Source organism: Scyliorhinus torazame, chromosome 8, assembly GCF_047496885.1.
Source record: "Scyliorhinus torazame isolate Kashiwa2021f chromosome 8, sScyTor2.1, whole genome shotgun sequence".
Taxonomy (NCBI): Eukaryota; Metazoa; Chordata; class Chondrichthyes; order Carcharhiniformes; family Scyliorhinidae; genus Scyliorhinus; species Scyliorhinus torazame.
The window spans coordinates 260433845-260453087 of record NC_092714.1 but is presented as its reverse complement, the minus strand read 5'-3'; the positions used below and the strand labels follow the sequence as shown (position 1 = coordinate 260453087).

General features: G+C 47.8%; 1 protein-coding gene across 2 annotated transcripts in view; it reads right to left on the bottom strand.

Moving 5' to 3' along the window:
- LOC140428576 (N-terminal EF-hand calcium-binding protein 1-like) overlaps positions 1 to 19243 on the bottom strand; it is a 219793-nt gene that overhangs the window by 93776 nt on the left and 106774 nt on the right. For both annotated transcript variants that reach the window (XM_072515207.1, XM_072515208.1), the window contains exons 5-6: positions 6536 to 6561; positions 3416 to 3513 (exon numbers count right to left, since the gene is read on the bottom strand). In XM_072515207.1, coding sequence (XP_072371308.1) covers positions 3416 to 3513; positions 6536 to 6561 — 124 coding nt within the window. The remainder of the gene's footprint in view (positions 1 to 3415; positions 3514 to 6535; positions 6562 to 19243) is intronic.

Below are 19243 nucleotides of genomic sequence, written 5' to 3'. Positions count from 1 at the left end.
ACATTCTCCCCGTGTTTACGTGGGTTTCGCCCCAACAACCCAAAGATGTGCAGGCTAGGTGGATTGGCCACGCTAAATTGCCCCTTTAATTGGAAAAAAAAATGAATTGGATACACTAAATTTATTAAAAAATAAAAAAAACATAGTGGGTCAGATCTCGAATAACGACGAGTCAGAATACAGGAGGGAGATAGAGAACCTAGTGGAGTGGTGCAACGACAACAATCTCTCCCTCAATGTCAGCAAAACTAAAGAGCTGATCATTGACTTCAGGAAGCAAAGTACTGTACACACCCCTGTCTGTTTCAGTGGTGCTGAGGTGGAGATGGTTGACAGCTTCAAATTCCTAGGGGTGCACATCACCAACAATCTGTCCTGGTCCACATCGCCGCTACGACCAAGAAAGCACAACAGCGCCGATACTTCCTCAGGAAACTAAGGAAATTTGGAATGTCCACATTAACTCTTACCAACTTTTACAGATGCACCATAGAAAGCATCCTATCGGGCTGCATCACAGCCTGGTATGGCAACTGCTCGGCCCAAAACCAGAAGAAACTACAGAGAGCTGTGAACACCGCCCAGTCCAACACATGAACCCGCCTTCCAACCATTTACTCTGTCTACACCTCCCGCTGCCTGGGGAAAGCGGGCAGCATAATCAAAGATCCCTTCCACCCGGCTTACTCACTCTTCCAACTTCTTCCATCGGGCAGGAGATACAAAAATCGGAGAACACGCATGCACAGATTCAAAAACAGCTTCTTCCCCGCTGTTACCAGACTCCTAAACGACCCTCTTTTGGACTGATGGACCTATGGACTGATGTGATCTCTTCACCCATCTTCTCTACTGAGTCGTACTACACTCCTGTGTCTGTCTGAGCTGCACGAAGAACAATACTTTTCACTGTACCTCTGTATACGTGACAATAATCCAATCCAAATCAATCCATCATTACCTCTCTCTCACCAATGGACAACTCCAGGCAGTTGCCTGATCCAAAGCTATAGTAATCTGCTACCCTGTTTAACGACATACCACCGCGGAACACGAATAATGAAGCATTGGATAGTTACTCTGGGACTTCCTGCCTATTCCGCCACCTCTGCCGAGTCCCATATTTTGTTTTCTGCTGTCTAAGGCTCGGACAGACTGTTGGTCCTCTGACCCCCTCGGAGGAACAGGATGTCCCGTCTCGCATTGGCAGCGCCGAGAAGCATGGCCGGTTCGACATGCCCCAAGCGCGGAGCAGGTCTGCGCGCTGCCATGCTTGTGTGTTGACTGGAGTGAGCGGTGAGGGAGTGTTTAAAAGCAGATTCAACTTGTTAGTGGAGAGACGCTGGGACCCAAGTCTGGCAAATCAGACGGCAAGACAGCCATTAATGACGAGAATCTCGTGGGGGCTCATTTCCAGCACTCAGTGCCGCTAAATACAGGCCGCGATCTCGCCACCGCGGCCATCGAGAAACATCCCGCCAATCCCGCCCAAAATGACACTTGGGAATGTGTCCGTTAAATCGCGCCCTCTGATTTATATCTGTCTTCCACTTCTTTAATTTCTCTCACTGTCTCAGGCTATTGTCACATCTGCACTTTACCATATTTCCTTGTGTAAATGAAGAAGTATCTTGTTATCCAGCCCCCACAAACCTCCAATTCCCGCCTCCTGTACATCCCCAATCTTCATCGCGCCACAATTGGCAGGTGCAGCTTCAGCAGGTTCGGCCCCGGGTTCAAGAATCCCTTTTCTAATTATCTCTGCCTCCCTCTTTAAGACATTCCTTAAAACTATTCTGACGATTGAAATATTAACTTTGTTTCTCTCTCTCCATGGATGCTGGCAGACCTGCTGAGTATTTTCAGCATTTTCTGTTCCTATTTCAGATTTCGAGTCTCCGTATCCCTTTGCTTTTGGAATATATTTTGTTCAAGGTTTTGTTCACCTGCCGCACCATTCATCACATTTAAGACCAAATTGTATAAGCCTCTGAAAAATAACAGTATCAATGGGTAAGGGGGAATTAGAGCAGATAAGGACAGGGATGGAAGATAATCTATGGTTCGTCTGACTGGACACAGAATCAAAGGAGGAATGGGCTGGAATGCTGGGCTACAGGCGCGGACCACACAGACATAATGGGGAAAAAAAGCCTCCTCCTGTCTTGAAATTTCTATAATTTGGTGATGATGTCAATTGATGAAAAAAATCTCCAAAGTCTGAGTCTCACGACAGAATGGATAAATTTATACACAGAAGGAGAGGCTAAGATTACATGTGTTCTGCATCCATTTCTGGAGGAGCCAAATCAAGAGGAGATAAATAAAAGATATTCCAGAATTAATCCAATAAGAAATTGAGGAGGAGCATCTTTACACAGAGTATTGAAACAAAGTGGGTTTTTGCAATGAATGGCATTGATGCATTCAAGAGGAAGCTCGATAAATTAAAATAGGAGAAAGAAATAAAAGATATACTGATAGAGTGAGATGAAATAAGGAGAGGCTTATGTAGAGCAGAAACGTGGGGCTGGATTCTCCACCCCCACGCCGAAGTGGCCGCGCCGTCGAGGTTCACGACGGCGCGGAACGGCCCTGGTCCCGACCGATTCAGGCCCTGACAATGGGCCAGTATCGGGGCAGCGTCATCTACCCGCGCCAGGCCTTGTTGCCCGCGTAAAAGCGGCGCCGCATAGATGACGCAGCCGGCGCCGCATAACGGACATCATGCGCGGGTTGGCCGGCGCCAACCTGCGCATGCGTGGTTGCCGTCCTCTCTAAGTCCGCCCCGCAAGAAGATGGCGGACGATCTTGCGGGGCCGTGGAAGGAAGGAGGTCCTCCTTCAGAGAGGACGGCCCGAGGATCGGTGGGCACCGATCGCGAGCCACCCCACATTCCAGGTGAAGCCCGGTGCAGGATCCCCCCTCGCCCACCCGCAGGTCACCGCCCCCCCAGCGTTCACGCACCGCCCACGACTGCAGCGACCAGGTGTGGACGGCGCCGGGGGGAACCCGCCGTTTTAGCCTGGCCGCTCGGCCCATCCGGGCCTCAGAATAGCGGGGGTGCCAGAGAATCGCCATTTTGGGTGTCTCCGGCGATTCTCTGGCCTGCGGCCCGCGAAACTCGACCGGGCCGTTCCTGCCTCTTGGGAGAATCGCGGGAGGGCGTCGGACCGGCGTCCCCGGAAATTTTGGCGGCCCAGGCGATTCTCCCAACCAGTGTGGGAGTGGAGAATCGCGCCCAAGGTCTCCGAAAGCATTTTGGCTCAAAGACCTGTCTTTGTTTAATTAGACACTGACCGCAACATAATATTTGAATAGCAACCGAACGCTTGGCAAGTAGAAGCTTCTGCAAATTTTAAACAGAGACAGTCTGTTTGATATTTGATTGTTCATTAATCTGATTGCAACGTACCTTTTTGGTTTTGTCCATGGCCTTTAGTATGGAGATATTAAGTTGTTCCAGAGCAGACAGGACACTTTCATATTCCCCTAGATGTTCAGAAAAATACTCTAGAAAAAGAACAATAAAGAACAAGAATTTTTAAGGAGGCAATTCATGACTGTCAGCAAAAATATATCCCAGTAAGGAGGAAAGATACTAAGAGAGGGCTAAAACAACCATGGCGATTCAAGGATTAAGGAGAGTATTAAGTTGATAGAAAAAGCATACAAGGAAGCAAATGTCAGTGAGAGCCTCTAAGATTGGGATGAATTCAGAATCCAGCAAAGGAGGATTAAAAAGATAATAAAGAGAGAGAAAATAAACTACGAAGGCAAACTAGCGAGGAATAGAAAACCTTACAATAAGAGCTTCATTAAATATATAAAAAGGAAGAGAGAGGTCAAAGTGAACATGCGCCCCTTAGAAAATTAATCTGGGGAGGTAGTTCGGGGAACAACAAAATGGCACAGGAGTTAAACAGATATTTTGCATCAGTCTTTACAGTGGAAGATTCTTCAAAAATCCCATTAATACCAAAGAATAGGGGGGAGGAATTAAATACCATCACTAGAGGAGAAGTATTAGACAAACTTATGGAGCTGAAGGCAGATAAGTCCCCTGGCCCTGATGGTTTGGATCCTAGGATCCAAAAAGAAGTAACTGCAGAGGTAGTGGATATATTGGTTGTAATTTTCCAAAAATCCTTGGATTCTGGAGGATTGGAAAACTGCCAATGTGATGCCCATATTCATAAAGGGAAGGAGGCAAAAGCTATAACTATAAGTCAATTTCCACATCTATTGTGGAAAATGTTGGAGTCAATTATTAAGGAAGTAATAGCAGCACATTTGGAAAATCATAATCTAATCAAGTAGAGTCAGCATGGCTTCATGAAAGGAAAATCATGTCTGACTAATTTTGTTTTTCGAGGTAGTCTGAACCGGCGTGGATAGAGGGGAACCGGTAGATGTGTTGGGCTGGATTCGCTACTGTTGGGATTCTCCGTTTCACCGGCAGCCCGGGGATTTCCCGCTAGTGTGGGGCTGCCCCACAATGGGAAACCCCATTGGCCAGCTAGCGAGATGAAGAGTCCCGGGGGCGAGCCGCACCAGGGGGCTGGATTCTCCGCCCCGCCACATTTCTGTTCCATCCTGTCGGCAGGATGCTCCGTTACGCTGGCCGTTTCAATGGGGTTTCCCGTTGTGGAGCAGCCCCACACCGTCAGGAAACCCCCGGGCTGCCGGCAAAACGGAGAATCACGCTGGCGGAGAATCCCGCCCCATAAATCTGGTGCGGCGGGACAGAGAATCCCGCCTAATTAACTTCCAGGAGACGTTTGACAAGGTACCTCGCAAAAGGTTAAGTGATGAGATAAGAGCCTATGGTGTTGGAGGTAGTATATTGGCATGGATAGAGAATCGCCCAATGGGCAGGAAACAGCGAGTGGGGATAAGGGGTTCTTTTTCAGGTTGGCGTCCTGTAACCAGTGGGGTTCCACAGGGATCAGTGCTGGGACCTCAACTGTTTTAATGACTTGGAGAAAGGAAACAAATGTACTGGAGCCAAATTTGCAGACGGCACAAAAATAGGTGGGAAGGCAAGTTGTGAGAGGGGTACAAACAGTTTGCCAAGCGATACTGATACGTTAAGTAAGTGGACTAAAAGTTGACAAGTGGAGTATAATGTGGGAAAAGCGGGAAGGCTAATGAAATGTTGGCCCTTATTTCAAGGGGGTTGGAGTATAAAAGTTCGGAAGTCTTGCTGTAACTGTACAAGGTACTAGTGAGACCACATCTGGAGTACGGGGAGCAGTTTTGGTCCTTTTATTTAAGGAAAGATATTATTTCATTGGAGACGGTTCAGAGAAGGTCATTAGGATGATCCCCAGCATGGGGGGGGGGAATTGTCTTAAGGCAAAGGTTGAACAGGTTGGCACTATTTGGAATTTAGAAGAATGAGACGTGTTCTCATTGAAACATCGAGGATTCTTAAGGGGCTTGACAGGGTAAATGCTGAGAGGATGGGTCCTCTTTTGAGAGAGTTTAGGACCAGAGGGCATATATTTAAGGCTGAGATAGTCAGATTCTTGATCAGCAAGGGAATCAAGGGTTACAGGGAAAGGGCAGGAAAGTGGAAGTGAAGAATGTCGGATCCACCATGATACTATTGAATGGTGGAGCAGGCTCGAGGGGCCGAATGGCCTACTCCTAACCCTATTTCTGATGGTCTTATGGGTTCAGAGTGGAGAGGGTGTTTTATCACAGCCAGTCTGTGTGTTTAAAGGAACTTTGTGTTACTGAGACTATTATAGCTTAAGATATACTTTGTAATCCGTGTCAGCCTTAAAACCTGCATATATCAGTAAAGCTAAGGGGGGGAGTAAAAGAGTATTGTATCATCAGTAACCTTTTCATGTTTAACAAATTTTTTTTTCTTGTTGTTAAAAGTAATTAGTGGTCCTGCGACTCTGATCCTCCACGTTTTCTAAAAAAAGTAAAAGTAACAATTGGCCAGGGTGACCCCCCCCCCCCCCCCCCCCCCCTCCGCAAACAGGACTGGGGCAGTGTCCAGTCACGGATCGCCATTACCATGAGTGCACCAATGACCTGCGATATCCTGGTCACACACACACACACACACACACATGAAAGATTGAACAGAGAATCTCAATTTACTTTAACAAGAGACAGTGACCTCTACAGGGAACCGGCAAGGCGACAAGAACAGTGAAGAGCTGAGTCACTTTCTCTGACATTGTTTGCACTTTGCACCAGCGACAGCCTCCAGCCAATGGATGCACAACACATTGCCCAATGTGTCCCAGCAAAACAATAGCCGCTAGCTTTGTCTGTCTTTACAGAAGGATCAGATTTGACAGAAGCAGTGCAGGTGAACCAAGTACAGGGTAGTATCGCTTCAGAGGAAACCAGACGGAGTCTGAGGGTTGTTAAAGTGCATGCATACACAAGTTATTGCAGTCACAGCTCCCCCTGGATTTGCTCAGGCACGGATCACTGGAAAGGCTAAAGGACGTTCAACATTCAAAATAAATGGCTGGACAGAAAAAGGACAATAATATCGCTGACTTACCACACAATTCCTCTGTGTCCAAATTACTGTTTAAGGAGAAAGTGAAAATGGATTATAATGATGCCTTTAGCAATGGCTAATATTATTTAATTTTTTAAAAATCAAATAATCAATGTTAATCAAAAGTATTTCATACAATGGTATAAACTATTTGCCTTCAACTAGGCAGCACGGTGGCACAGTGGATAGCACTGCTGCCTCACAGCATCAGGGACCTGGGTTCAATTCCAGCCTCGGGTGACTGTCAGTGTGGAGTTTGCACCTTTGGGTGTTCCAGTTTTCTCGCGCAGTCCAAAGATATTTTCTTTCTTATTTTAAAAAAAATTTAGAGTACGCAATTCAATCTTTTTTTTTACCAATTAAGGGGCAATTTAGCGGGGCCAATCCACCTAACCTGCACATCTTTGCCGTGTGGGGGTGAGACCCACGCAAACACGGGGATAGGGGTGGGGGAATATTGACCGATCCAGAGGGCAATGAAATGTACCTAGAGTTAGTGCAATGAAGGACAAAATAAACCTCTCTGTACAATAAAGTAAATTAGCGCGGGCAAGAAAAATGTAATGTATATACGCAACAACTGTTTATAAATAAGAGAAAAGCCAATAAAAAGATTTCCAAAAAAAGAAAGACACGGGGATAGATAGGTTTTTAAGGAGATCAGGGGTTAAGGGGAGAAGGCAGGAGAATGGGGATGAGAAACATATCAGCCATGATTGAATGGCGGAGCAGACTCGATGGGCTGAGTGGCCTAATTCTGCTCCGATGTCTTATGATGGGGCGGGAGACTGGGCCTAAGTAGGGTGCTCTTTCAGAGAGTTGGTGCAGACTCGATGGGATGAATGGCCCCCTTCTACCGTGCAGGGACGCTATGAATTCTACACCATTTCAGCTTGATGTCTTCAGCCTGAATTTATCAGTTGTGGGTGATAGTGACTTTTGTCAGTCTTTGGTACAATCATTACGATAATGTAATGGTTGGGTTACTGGATTCACAATCTGATCCCAGAGCCCACCATTCTGAAGAGTAAAACCGTGATATTACGAACCCAGATCTGACCCCAACAATGGCCATGATACTGGACTAAAACCCCAATATTTTAGTCTATTTTAAAACTGGGCGGGAAGAATGATTCACTCCAGGAGTGATTGCAGGAAAAATAGGACTTTGGTATTTCTTTTTTTACATTTTTCCAATGAAGGGGCAATTTAGGGTGGCCAATCCACCTACCCTGCATATCTTTGGGTTGTTGGGGTAAGACCCAGGCGCGGGGAGAATGTGCAAACTCCACACGGACAGTGACCCGGGATCGAACCCAGGGCATCAACAGCATGAGGCGGCAGTGCTAACCACTGCGCTACTGACTTTGCTATTTCTAAAGCAGAACTTTATTATGAACACAATATTAAACTTTTAACTTCACACCCAAAAGGAACAGCTTACTATTACCCCTTAACACAACTCTACAATTTCCCATTAAACAACAAGAAAAGAAACATCCAGCTCTTAATCCAGTTTAAAATTAGCAGGGCATAGAATAATACTTGCTTTAGAAAACACATTTTGTTCCACTTGGAATATCTTCAGACTCTGGCTGAATGTCTTCAAATACCTGTTTCATCTAAAATGGCCGACCGCAAAGGATAATGGGAATTGTGGTCAGGTTGGGACACAAATGATACACAGCCCCTGTGTATTGTGCAGAGGAAACCAGACCTACACAGCAACTTGCACCTGCTAAAGGTCAATCACCGATTGGAAGTTAAGTAAAGGTCATTTAAGCTGTTAGGTATAGTTTAATGTGTAGCCGCATGTAGATTATTACACATAGAACCAAGCCTGTGTTTAATAATAAACAATAATTGAACTAATATGCTAGGTGCGTGGTCATTTGTCCAATACACAGAACGTACTCGCGTCTTGTGGTTCTTATTAATAGAGATAAAAGAGCAACAGTTGGTTCAGCCTCTTCCTTGTCTTCAGACAAGACTGCTCGGATTTAAAATATTATTACTCTTTTTTTTAACTATTCTATTTGGAACAAAATGTGGACTCAGAGTCAGGCAGATCAGAACCCAGCTCCTCTCACTCAAAGCTTCTCCGAATTCACTGCCTCTGCCTTTCTGAGCTCCACGCAGGGAACGGGGCTATGTGCGGTTTTGGCCGTGCATTCCCCGCTGAGGCCCCCCCATCTACCGGGATGGATCCGGGTAGATGGGGGGCCTCAGCGAGGAATGCATGACTGCGACCGCACTTAGCCCTGTTCCCTGCAGTGAGGAGCTCTGTTCACAGGAACTGTGGAAGAGTTTCAGATTTCTGGTCTCCTTGGTGCTTTCTGATATCTCGCTTGAACGTCCTGCTTCTAATTCCAAGGTTAAGCCTCCTTGTCCTGAGCTTGCCCACCAGATTTAATAGATGGCGGGCTGAGTGAGATCTGGCATCCAACTTGTGCATCTATAAGTGTAAAATCTACAGGGGTGAGATTGATTTTAAGCCAATAGAGCCTGGTAGCGAATGATCAGTCAGACTTTCACTGTGACCAATCGTCTATGCACGGAGGCTCGGAGAACAATAGTTCAAACTCTGAGGGAAGCACGGTGGCGCAGTGGTTAGCATTGCTGCCTCACGGCGCCGAGTTCCAAGGTTATATCCCGGCTCTGGGTCACTGTCAGTGTGGAGTTTGCACATTCTCCCCGTGTTTGCATGGGTTTCACCCCCAGAACCCAAAGATGTGCAGGTTAGGTGGATTGGCCACGCTAAATTGCCCCTTATTTGGAAAAAATTAATTGGGCACGCTAAATTTTTTTTAAAAATACTTCAAACTCTGGTGGCGGCAGAGACTAGCGCTCCTACATTTCCTTCCCTCAGTCGTGACAAGGTTTTTAAAAATAAATTTAGAATACCCAATTCATTTTTTCCAATTCAGGGGCAATTTAGCGTGGCCAGTCCACCTACCCTGCACATCTTTGGGTTGTGGGGGCGAAAGCCACGCAGACACGGGGAGAATGTGCAAACTCCACACGGACAGTGACCCAGAGCCGGGATTCGAACCTGGGACCTCAGCGCCGTGAGGCAACAGGGCTAACCCACTGCGCCACCGTGCTGCCCAGTCGTGACATGGTTAACATCTTCAGTGCAGTTACGCCCCAGACAAATAACCAACCCGACCCGGGCTGGCATTCTGAAGTCTCGTGGTTTCCTGACAGAACGATCTGACAACCTCCATACTCTTTTCACGCGGAGGATTCATTTTTTCCCAAGCCCTTCGCTTTTGGTGCCAGGCATCACCTTAACAACAACAACTTGAACTATTGTAGCACCTGCAGCACAGGAAAACTTCCCAGGCACTTCACAGGGGGGTTAGTAAACAATTTTTCTTTCAGTTTTTCCAATTAAGGGGCAATTTAGCTTGACCAATCCACCTACTCTGCACATCTTTGCGCTGTGGGGGTGAGACGTTAGTCAACAAAATTGGCCACCGAGCTATGTAAGGCGATTCTAGAACAGGTGCCCAAAAAGCTTGGTTAAAGAGGTAGGTTTTAAGGGGGGTCTCAAAGGAACAAAGTGAGGTAGAGAAACAGAGAAGTTTAAGGTGGGAATTCCAGACCTTAAAGCCCAAGCAGTCGAAAGTCGGGCATTATGAGACAACATACAACATTAGAACATATGGCAGCACAGTAACACCAGTGGATAGCACTGTGGCTTCACAGTGCCAGGGTTCCAGGTTCGATTCCCGGCTTGGGTCACTGTCTGTGCGGAGTCTGCACGTTCTCCCCGTGTGTGCGTGGGTTTCCTCCGGGTGCTCCGGTTTCCTCCCACAGTCCAAAGACGTGCAGGTTAGGTGGATTGGCCATGCTAAATTGCCCTTAGTGTCCAAAGGGGTAGGGTGGGGTTGCTGGGTTACAGGATAGGGTGGAGGTGTGGGCTTAAGTAGGGTGCTCTTGCCAAGGGCCGGTGCAGGGCCGGTGCAGACTTGATGGCCCGAATGCCCTCCTTCTGCCCTGTAAATTCTATGTCTATGTCTAATGCAGCAAGTGAAGGACCCAAAAATTCCTAAGAACGACACAGTAAAGAAACTGTGGTCTGATCTGAGAGAAGTATGCCTAACTGGAAGACCTCGAACACAAAGCTGTTGATCACCTAAGCAGCTCCAGTACAAGAATGGAGGTTGAAGAGCAGAAAAAAGATCCACTGTGCAGTGTAAAATGACTCCACCAGATCACATGGAGATCTATAGTGAGGCCTAATTGAAAGCAGAGTCAAAGGACCTAGCCAGAACGCAAACCGGTGAGCAAATTCCCCAAAAAGGCTGAAATAAGCTTTTCAATCTTACATAATAAAAAGACAGCACTGGCAAATGGATAGTTTAAATGAGCGTGCCTAGACGAAGGCTACAGTCCAGATCCGGTGTCAGCGCCATAACGGGAGGCAACTGCAAACGAATGGAAACGTTTTATTAAAGAGACGTCAGAGTAAATAAAACTCGGCTTCAATTCAACTCTCCAAGCTCAGAAAAGCAACAAGCGGGCCAAAAGTGATTTTATGCAGAATCGCTGAAGTTTAAAACAGCTCCATAACCACCACAGGAACCTGCCAAATCCCAACATGGGAAGGAAAAAAATGATTTCCATGGTGCCACTTAAAAATAAATTAAAGCTGCAATCTCCTGTGCTGAGAACAGCCGTGATTTGTGAATCAACAACGTCAGGCTAAGTAAGGCAGATGGAAGGACCAGAACATAATAATATTAATAATCTTTATTATTGTCACAAGTGGGCTTACATTAACACTGCAATGAAGTCACTGTGAAAAGCCCCCTAGTCGCCACACTGTGTGGCGGGTTCACCTGTTCGGGTACACAGAGGGAGAATTCAGAATGTCCAATTCACCTAACAGCACGTCTTTCGGGACTTGTGGAGGGAAACCGGAGCACCCGGAGGAAACCCACGCAGACACGGGGAGAACGTGCAGACTCCGCACAGACAGTGACCCAAGCCGGGAATCGAACCTGGGACCCTGGCGCTGTGAAGCAACAGTGCCAACCACTGTGCTACCATGTCGCCCACATGCACACATGTGCAAAATTGTGCGTTATGGAGAGGAATTTTAAGAATTATGAGGGAAACAGGCTTGTACGTATTCCAATGTAAAGAAAATCTAACTTTGGAAAAAGCCATCCAAATTGTCAGGCAATTGGAGGTCCATCAGCAAAAGTGATCAACTTTGTGTGGTGAAGTTAAACCGTGGTGTGGAACAATCCTAACAGTCTAGCTCACAAGGCAACAAAAGGGCAAGGAGACGTCAGGGGACGGAAAGCAATACCCAAGCAAAACACAAGATGGCGATTACCAGACTGATTCCAGGGATGGCGGGACTGTCATATGAGGAGAGATTGACTAGGTTGGGATTGTTCTCGCTGGAGTTCAGAAGAATGAGGGGGGGATCTCATAGACACTTATAAAATTCTAAGAGGACTAGACAGGGTAGAGGCAGGGAAGATGTTACCAATGATGTATGTGTCCAGAACCAGGGGTCACAGCCTGAGGATTCAGGGTAAACCATTTCGGACAGAGATAAGGAGACATTTCTTCACACAAAGAGTGGAGAGCCTGTGGAATTCATTACCACAGGAAGTAGTAACTTTGAATATATTCAAGAGGCGGCTGGATATAGCACTTGGGGAGATTGGGATCAAAGGCTACGGGGAGAAAGCAGGATTAGGCTATTGAGTTGAATGATCAGCCATGATGGTGATGAAAGGCGGAGCAGGCTCGAAGGGCCAAAAGGCCTCCTCCTGCTCCTATCTTCTATGTATCTATGTATGTAATCATGTCAGCGCTGTGTCACCAAAAGACCTCACAGGCACAAGAAACGTCCGCTGATTGCCGGGCAATGGCTTCACCGCAGCCCCCTGGGGCACTTTGGAAAGATGTGTAAGTCCTGAACCTCAAGATGTGCGGAGGATCCCAAACAAATCCATGAGAAAGATGAGCCACACCGAGCAGAAGCCCAACAATTCTTCTTGGGAGAAATTAAGGATCCCAGGTTCACATTTTTGGAATGCAGACTTATCTGTAAATGGTCACTTCACAAATTTCAGGAGCCAGTGTGATGGCCCTGTCAGATCAAGAACCCTGGCTAAAACACCTCTGCCTACGGACGACAGACACACCACTGTACGGTCCCGGAGGAAACCAACTATCGGCGATCAGCATGATTCAAGAGCCACTCCAATATAATAAACAAGCATATAATCATCTGCATGTCATCCACAATCAACCCATTTCTCTCCTGACCAGAGATTCCTGCGTTTCCCTCAACCTTCTCAAAATGGCAGAAGCCAAAACAAGCACTGCTGTCAACTACACCAAACAGGACACTCCCGAGACGTCCATCAGTGCTGGCGATCTTGACTGGGACATCAGTTCAGAATTTTTTAAAAATAGAATCCCTACGGTGCAGAAGGAGGACATTCGGCCCATCGAGTCTGCCCCGACCCTCTGAAAGAGCGCCCTACTTAGGGTCAGGCCTCACCCTATCCCCATAACCCCACCTAACCTTTTAGACCCTAAGGGGCAATTTACCATGGCCAATCCACCTAACCTGCACATCGTGGGACTGTGGGAAAACAGGTGCACCTGGAGGAATCCCACACACACACGGGGAGAAAGTGCAAACTCCACACAGACAGTCACCCGAGGCTGGAATTGAACCTGGGTCCATGGCACTGTGAGGCAGCAGTGCTAACCAATGTGCCATCATGCTGCCCGGATCATAGAATCATAGAATTTGCAGTGCAGAAGGAGGCCATTCAGCCCATCAAGTCTGCACTGGCCCTTGGAAAGAGCACCCTACATAAGCCCACACCTCCACCCTAACCCCGTAACCCAGTAACCCCACCTAACGTTTTGGACACTAAGGGGCAATGTAGCATGGCCAATACACCTAACCTGCACATCTTTGGGCTGTGGGAGGAAACCGGAGCTCCCGGAGGAAACCCACGCAGATACGGGGAGAAAGTGCAAACTCCACACAGACAGTCACCCGAGAATGGAATTGAACCCGGGACCCTGCTGCTGTGAGTTGGCAGTGCTAACCACTGTGCCACCGTGCCACCCTGTCTTTGCAAAGAGTGAGGATGTGACTAGTAAAATAGATAAGGGAGAACCAGTGGATGTGGTGTATTTGGACTTTCAGAAAGTTTTTGATAAGGCTCCTAATAAGAGGTCAGTGGGCAGAATTAAAGAACATGGGATAGGGAGAAATGTATTGGCATAGATCAAGAATTGGTTGACAGACAGGAAACAGAGAATGGGAATAAATGGATCTTTTTCCGTGCTTGGGCTTGGGCCCCAGCTGTTCACGATATACATGAATACACCAAGGTGTGAAAAATAGAAAGGATGAGTATTGTTTAAATGGTGATCTATTGGGAAGTGTAGGGTAGTTGGATTCCTCCGGGACCATACTGTGGTCTGTGGTCTGTTGTCTGTATGTGTGTCCTTGTACATCAGTCAATGAAAGTGGAGAGGCAGGTGCAGAAAGCAATTAGGAAGGCAAATGGTATGTTGACCTTCATTGCAAGAGGATTTGAGTTCAGAAGTAGTGATATTTTACTGCAGTTACACAGGGCCTTGGTGTGACCACACCTGGAGTATTGCGTTCAGTTTTGGCCTCCCTAGCTAGGAAAGGATATACTTGCCATAGATTGAGAGCAGCGGAGGTTCACTAGGCTGATACCATGGTTGGCAGGACTGTCCTGTGAGGCGAGATTGGTTTGACTGGACCTGTATTCAATAGAGTTTAGAAGGATGAGAGGAGATCTGATTGAAACCTATAAATTTCTCAGCGGGCTGGACAGGCTAGATGCAGGGAGGATGCTTTCCCTGGTTGGGGAATCTCGAACCCAGGAGACGCAGTCTCAGAATACGGGGTAGACCATTTAGGACTGAGATGGGGAAATACTTCTTCCCTCAAAGGGTAGTGAATCTGTGGAATTATCGACCACAGAAGGCTGTGGAGGCCACTGAATGTATCAAAGAAAGAGATAGTTTTAAAAAGATTTTAATGGTATCAAGGGGTATGGGGAGAAAGCGGGAACATGGCATTGAGACAGAGGATCAGTCATGATCATAGTGAATGGCGGAGCAGGCTCGAAGGGCCGAATGGCCTACTCCTGCTCTGAGTTTCTTTTTTGTTAAATAAATTTAGAGTACCCAATCATTTTTTTCCAATTAAGGAGCAATTTAGCGTGGCCAATCCACCTACCCTGCACATCTTTGGGTTGTGGGAATGAGACCCGCGCAGACACGGAGAGAATGTGCAAACTCCACACGGACAGTTAGCCGGGGCCGAGATCGAACCCGGGTCCTCGATGCCGTGATGCAGCAGTGCTAACCACTGCGCCACCGTGCCGCTCTCTGCTCCTAGTTTCTATGTAAGAATGAGCTGATGAGACTTTCCCAGCAGTTGCACCTTCAAGATCCGTATGGCTGGTTTCATTTATGAAACAAGTACAGGGGCGAAATTCTCCCCCAACGGCGCGATGTCTGCCGACTGGCGCCCAAAACGGCGCCAATCAGACGGGCATCGCGCCGGCCCAAAGGTGCGGAATGCTCCGCAACTTTGGGGGCCGAGCCCCAACATTGAGGGGCTAGGCCGGCGCCGGAGGGATTTCCGCCCCGCCAGCTGGCGGAAATGGCGTTTGTTGCCCCGCCAGCTGGCGGAAATGGCGTTTGTTGCCCCGCCAGCTGGTGCGGAAATGCGGCGCATGCACGGGAGCGTCAGCGGCCGCCGCCAGTTTCCCGCGCATGCGCAGTGGGGAGAGTCTCTTCCGCCTCCGCCATGGCGGAGGCCGTGGCGGAGGCGGAAGGGAAAGAGTGCCCCCACGGCACAGGCCCGCCCGCGGATCGGTGGGCCCCGATCGCGGGCCAGGCCACCGTGGGGCACCTCCCGCGGTCAGATCGCCCCGTGCCCCCCCCCCAGGACCCCGGAGCCCGCCCACGCCGCCTGGTCCCGCCGGTAAATACCAGCTTTGATTTACGCCGGCGGGACAGGCAATTTCTGGGTGGGACTTCGGCCCATCCGGGCCGGAGAATTGAGCGGGGGGTCCCGCCAACCGGCGCGGCCCGATTCCCGCCCCCGCCCAATCTCCGGTACCGGAGACTTCGGCGGGGGTGGGGGCGGGATTCACGGCGGCCAACGGCCATTCTCCGACCTGGCAGGGGGTCGGAAAATGACGCCCCCATACTTGTTACTTCACTCTGCTTCACAGTCTGTCAGCAGCATTTACAAGTGCAATGCCAATGCTGGAAGCTAACTGAAATAGAGTTAGTGTCTGAATTGACATTGGCTGTGTAGCCTCAGGCCAAGCACTGTAATGTCAAATTTTGCCCCCCCCTCCCTCCCCGCACCTCGGACTACAGTCCAGTTACAAATCAAAGGACAGGAGACTGGCAAGGTTGATTTGTGTTGGAGCAGGGAGATATCTCCAGGCTCCATGCCATGGGCAGCTTGTTATAGTTCCTCCTTTTCTTAGCCTCGCTTTGGAACAACCTGTGTTTTTGACTTGTCATGCCTGGAAGATTTTGAAGGCCATCTTAAAGATAGTCTCTGTCTCTTGCTGCTTTGTTGGTTTCCTACGACAAGTGTCAGGCAAGGCTCGTTCTGACGGTCAGTCCATCGACCAGCCTGTGTCTGAGACACTCTCAAACAGCTCACCCAGACGGGTGGACTCTGCTGGTGTATAATTCTCTCCCTGCGGCGATCAAATATGTAACTTTAAAAGGGAAAACCTCGCTGTCAGAGAGCACTTTCAGAATCCAGAATCGAGGAACATAGATACATAGATATAAAAGATAGGAGGAGGAGGCCTTTTGGCCCTTCGAGCCTGCTCCGCCATTCATCACCATCATGGCTGATCATCCAACTCAATAGCCTAATCCTGCTTTCTCCCCATAGCCTTTGATCCCATTCACCCCAAGTGCTATGTCTAGCCGCCTCTTGAATGTTTTAGCATCAACTACTGCCTGTGGTAATGAATTCCACAGGCTCACCACTCTTTGGGTGAAGAAATATCTCCTTATATCTGTCAGAAATAGTTTACCCTGAATCCTCAGACTGTGACCCTTGGTTCTGGAGACATCTTCCCTGCATCTACCCTGTCTAGTTCCATTAGAATTTTATAAATGTCTATGAGATCCCCCCTTAGTCTTCTGAACTCCAGCGAGAACAATCCCAACCTAGTCAATATCTCCTCATATGACAGTCCCGCCATCCCTGGAATCAGTCTGGGAAACCTTCGCTGCACTCCCTCGAGAGCAAGAACATCCTTCCTCAGAGAAGGAGACCAAAACTGCACACAATACTCCAGGTGTGGCCTCACCAAGGCCCTGTATAATTGCAGCAACACATCCCTGCTTCTATACTCAAAACCTCTCGCAATAAAGGCCATCATACCATTAGCCTTCTTTACCGCCTGCTGCACCTACATGCTTATCTTCAACGAATGGTGCACAAGGACACCCAGGTCCCACTGCACACTCCCCTCTCCCAATTTACAATCATTGAGGTAATAATCTGCCTTCCTGTTTTTGCTTCCAAAATGAATAACCTCACACTGATCCAAATTATACTGCATCTGCCATTGATTTGCCCACTCGCCCAACCTGTCCAGATCATGCTGTAGGATCTCTGCATCTTCGTCACATTTCACCCTCCCACCCAACTTGGTATCATCTGCAAACTTTGAGATCTTACATTTTGTTCCCTCATCCAAATCATTCATACATATTGTGAATAGCTGGGGTCCCAGCACCGATCCCTGTGGCACCCCACTAGTTACTGCCTGCCAATTTGAAAAGCACCCATTAATCCCTACTCTTTGTTTCCTCTCTGCCAACCAGTTTCCTATCCACCTCGATGCATTTTCCCCCAATCCCATTCGCTTTAATTTTGCACAATAATCTCTTATGCAGGACTTTGTCGGACGCCTTCTGAAAGTCCAAATATACCACATCGACTGGCTCCCCCTTGTCAACTGTACTAGTTACATCGTCAAAGAATTCCAACAGATTTGTCAAGCATGATTTCCCCTTCATAAGTCCATGCTGACTCTGACTGATCCAGACACTGCTTTCCGTGCTGCCCTAACGTCCACACGGACAGTGACCCAGAGCCGGGAACGAACCTGGGACCTTAGCGCTATCAGGTAGCAGTGCTAACCACTGCGCCACCGCACTGCCCTACTAATTGGCCACACTAAATTGCCCCTTAATTAAATAGAAAAGAATTTGATACTCTTAAAAAAAAATTTAAAAAGAAAGGCATTGGAAGGAAATGTGTCATCAGAGTCCCAGGACAGTCGATTAAAGTAACGGACAGCCATGGAAAAAGCCCAACGTCTACCCAGCTTCTTTGTCCACATGGAAGCCCTGACCAATCAGCACGCTGGAAGACTTGGTGTCGCAGATTCAACAAGTAGAGGGACAATTTAGGGTTAACTCAGAAGCCTCATGAAGAGCAGGTTAGCACACTGCTCTTTTCCATTGGCACCATTGCAGATGACATTTTAGTAATACATGGTGTGGACGTTGACACCGCAACCCATGAAGAGGTTATTAAGGCCTCATATTTCAATCTTTGGAAGAACATTCTTACCAACTGGGCATGGTTTAGCTAGCACTCTCAGGACTCCAGAGAAAATATGGATTTTTTTTTCAGCAATGACCTATTGTTTGGCTGATAGTTGCGAGTATGGAGATCAAAAGGATTAACTCATCCAAGACGGTATTGTGGTGGGCATCCTTGACGAAGGCTTATCTAACTTCCTGCAATGCAAGGAAGGTCTAACGTTACCCAAGGCAGTTCAATTAATACTCGGCAGAACCGAGTATTAATCTGGGGTGAGGGAGAATCATTGCAGAGTCAGGCCACTGGTTCAGTCTAGTTTGTGAGCAGTAGAGGTTCGACTGCACCAAAAGAATAGCCGACTCAGAAAGTAGAAAGGGCAGATACTGCCATGATCCATTGCTGCCATTGTGTTGTCAAAAAAAAAACCTCAAAGGCACAAAGAATGTCCCGTCATACATGCAGAGCTTCATGTCTGCCAGAGGTGGGGCCATGACCAAAAGCCTGCTACTAAAAATATCTAAAGGGGGCAGCACTGTCCATTCTATTTGATACAGTGCCGTGATGGAAACCTGAATTTCTCCAACCATCTACAAATCAACTCCATGGTCCCAGGGGAGCCCTACTCAAGGTGCAAGGGCAGATGACCACCACACTTCGAGGTGATGGCAGAGAATTTGCCGATATTCTTTACATTATCCGTGATCAAGGTTGCTCTTTAATAAACAGAGAAGTTTCTGTAGCTTTGCAGCTTCTTTCATAGGCAGTATCCGTGGGAAACCAAATTGACCTGAACGGCTGGTCCTAGTCTCCATACAAGAAGTTCCGAAGTTCCACAAGAAGCCGTTCTGGAACAGCATTACTCTTTGAAGGGAAGGCGGATGTAAATGGAGAGCAAACCTCCGCTGACCATTACTGATAATGGACAGTGCCCAGCCAGGAGGAAATTCTGGACCTCACATTACTTTTCGAAGTGAGAGTGGATGAGGACAATGACCAAGATACCACTGATGGGTGTGACCAATCTACCTGACGTTTCTGGTGAGGACACTGATGACACAGGACAACCTAATGCACCC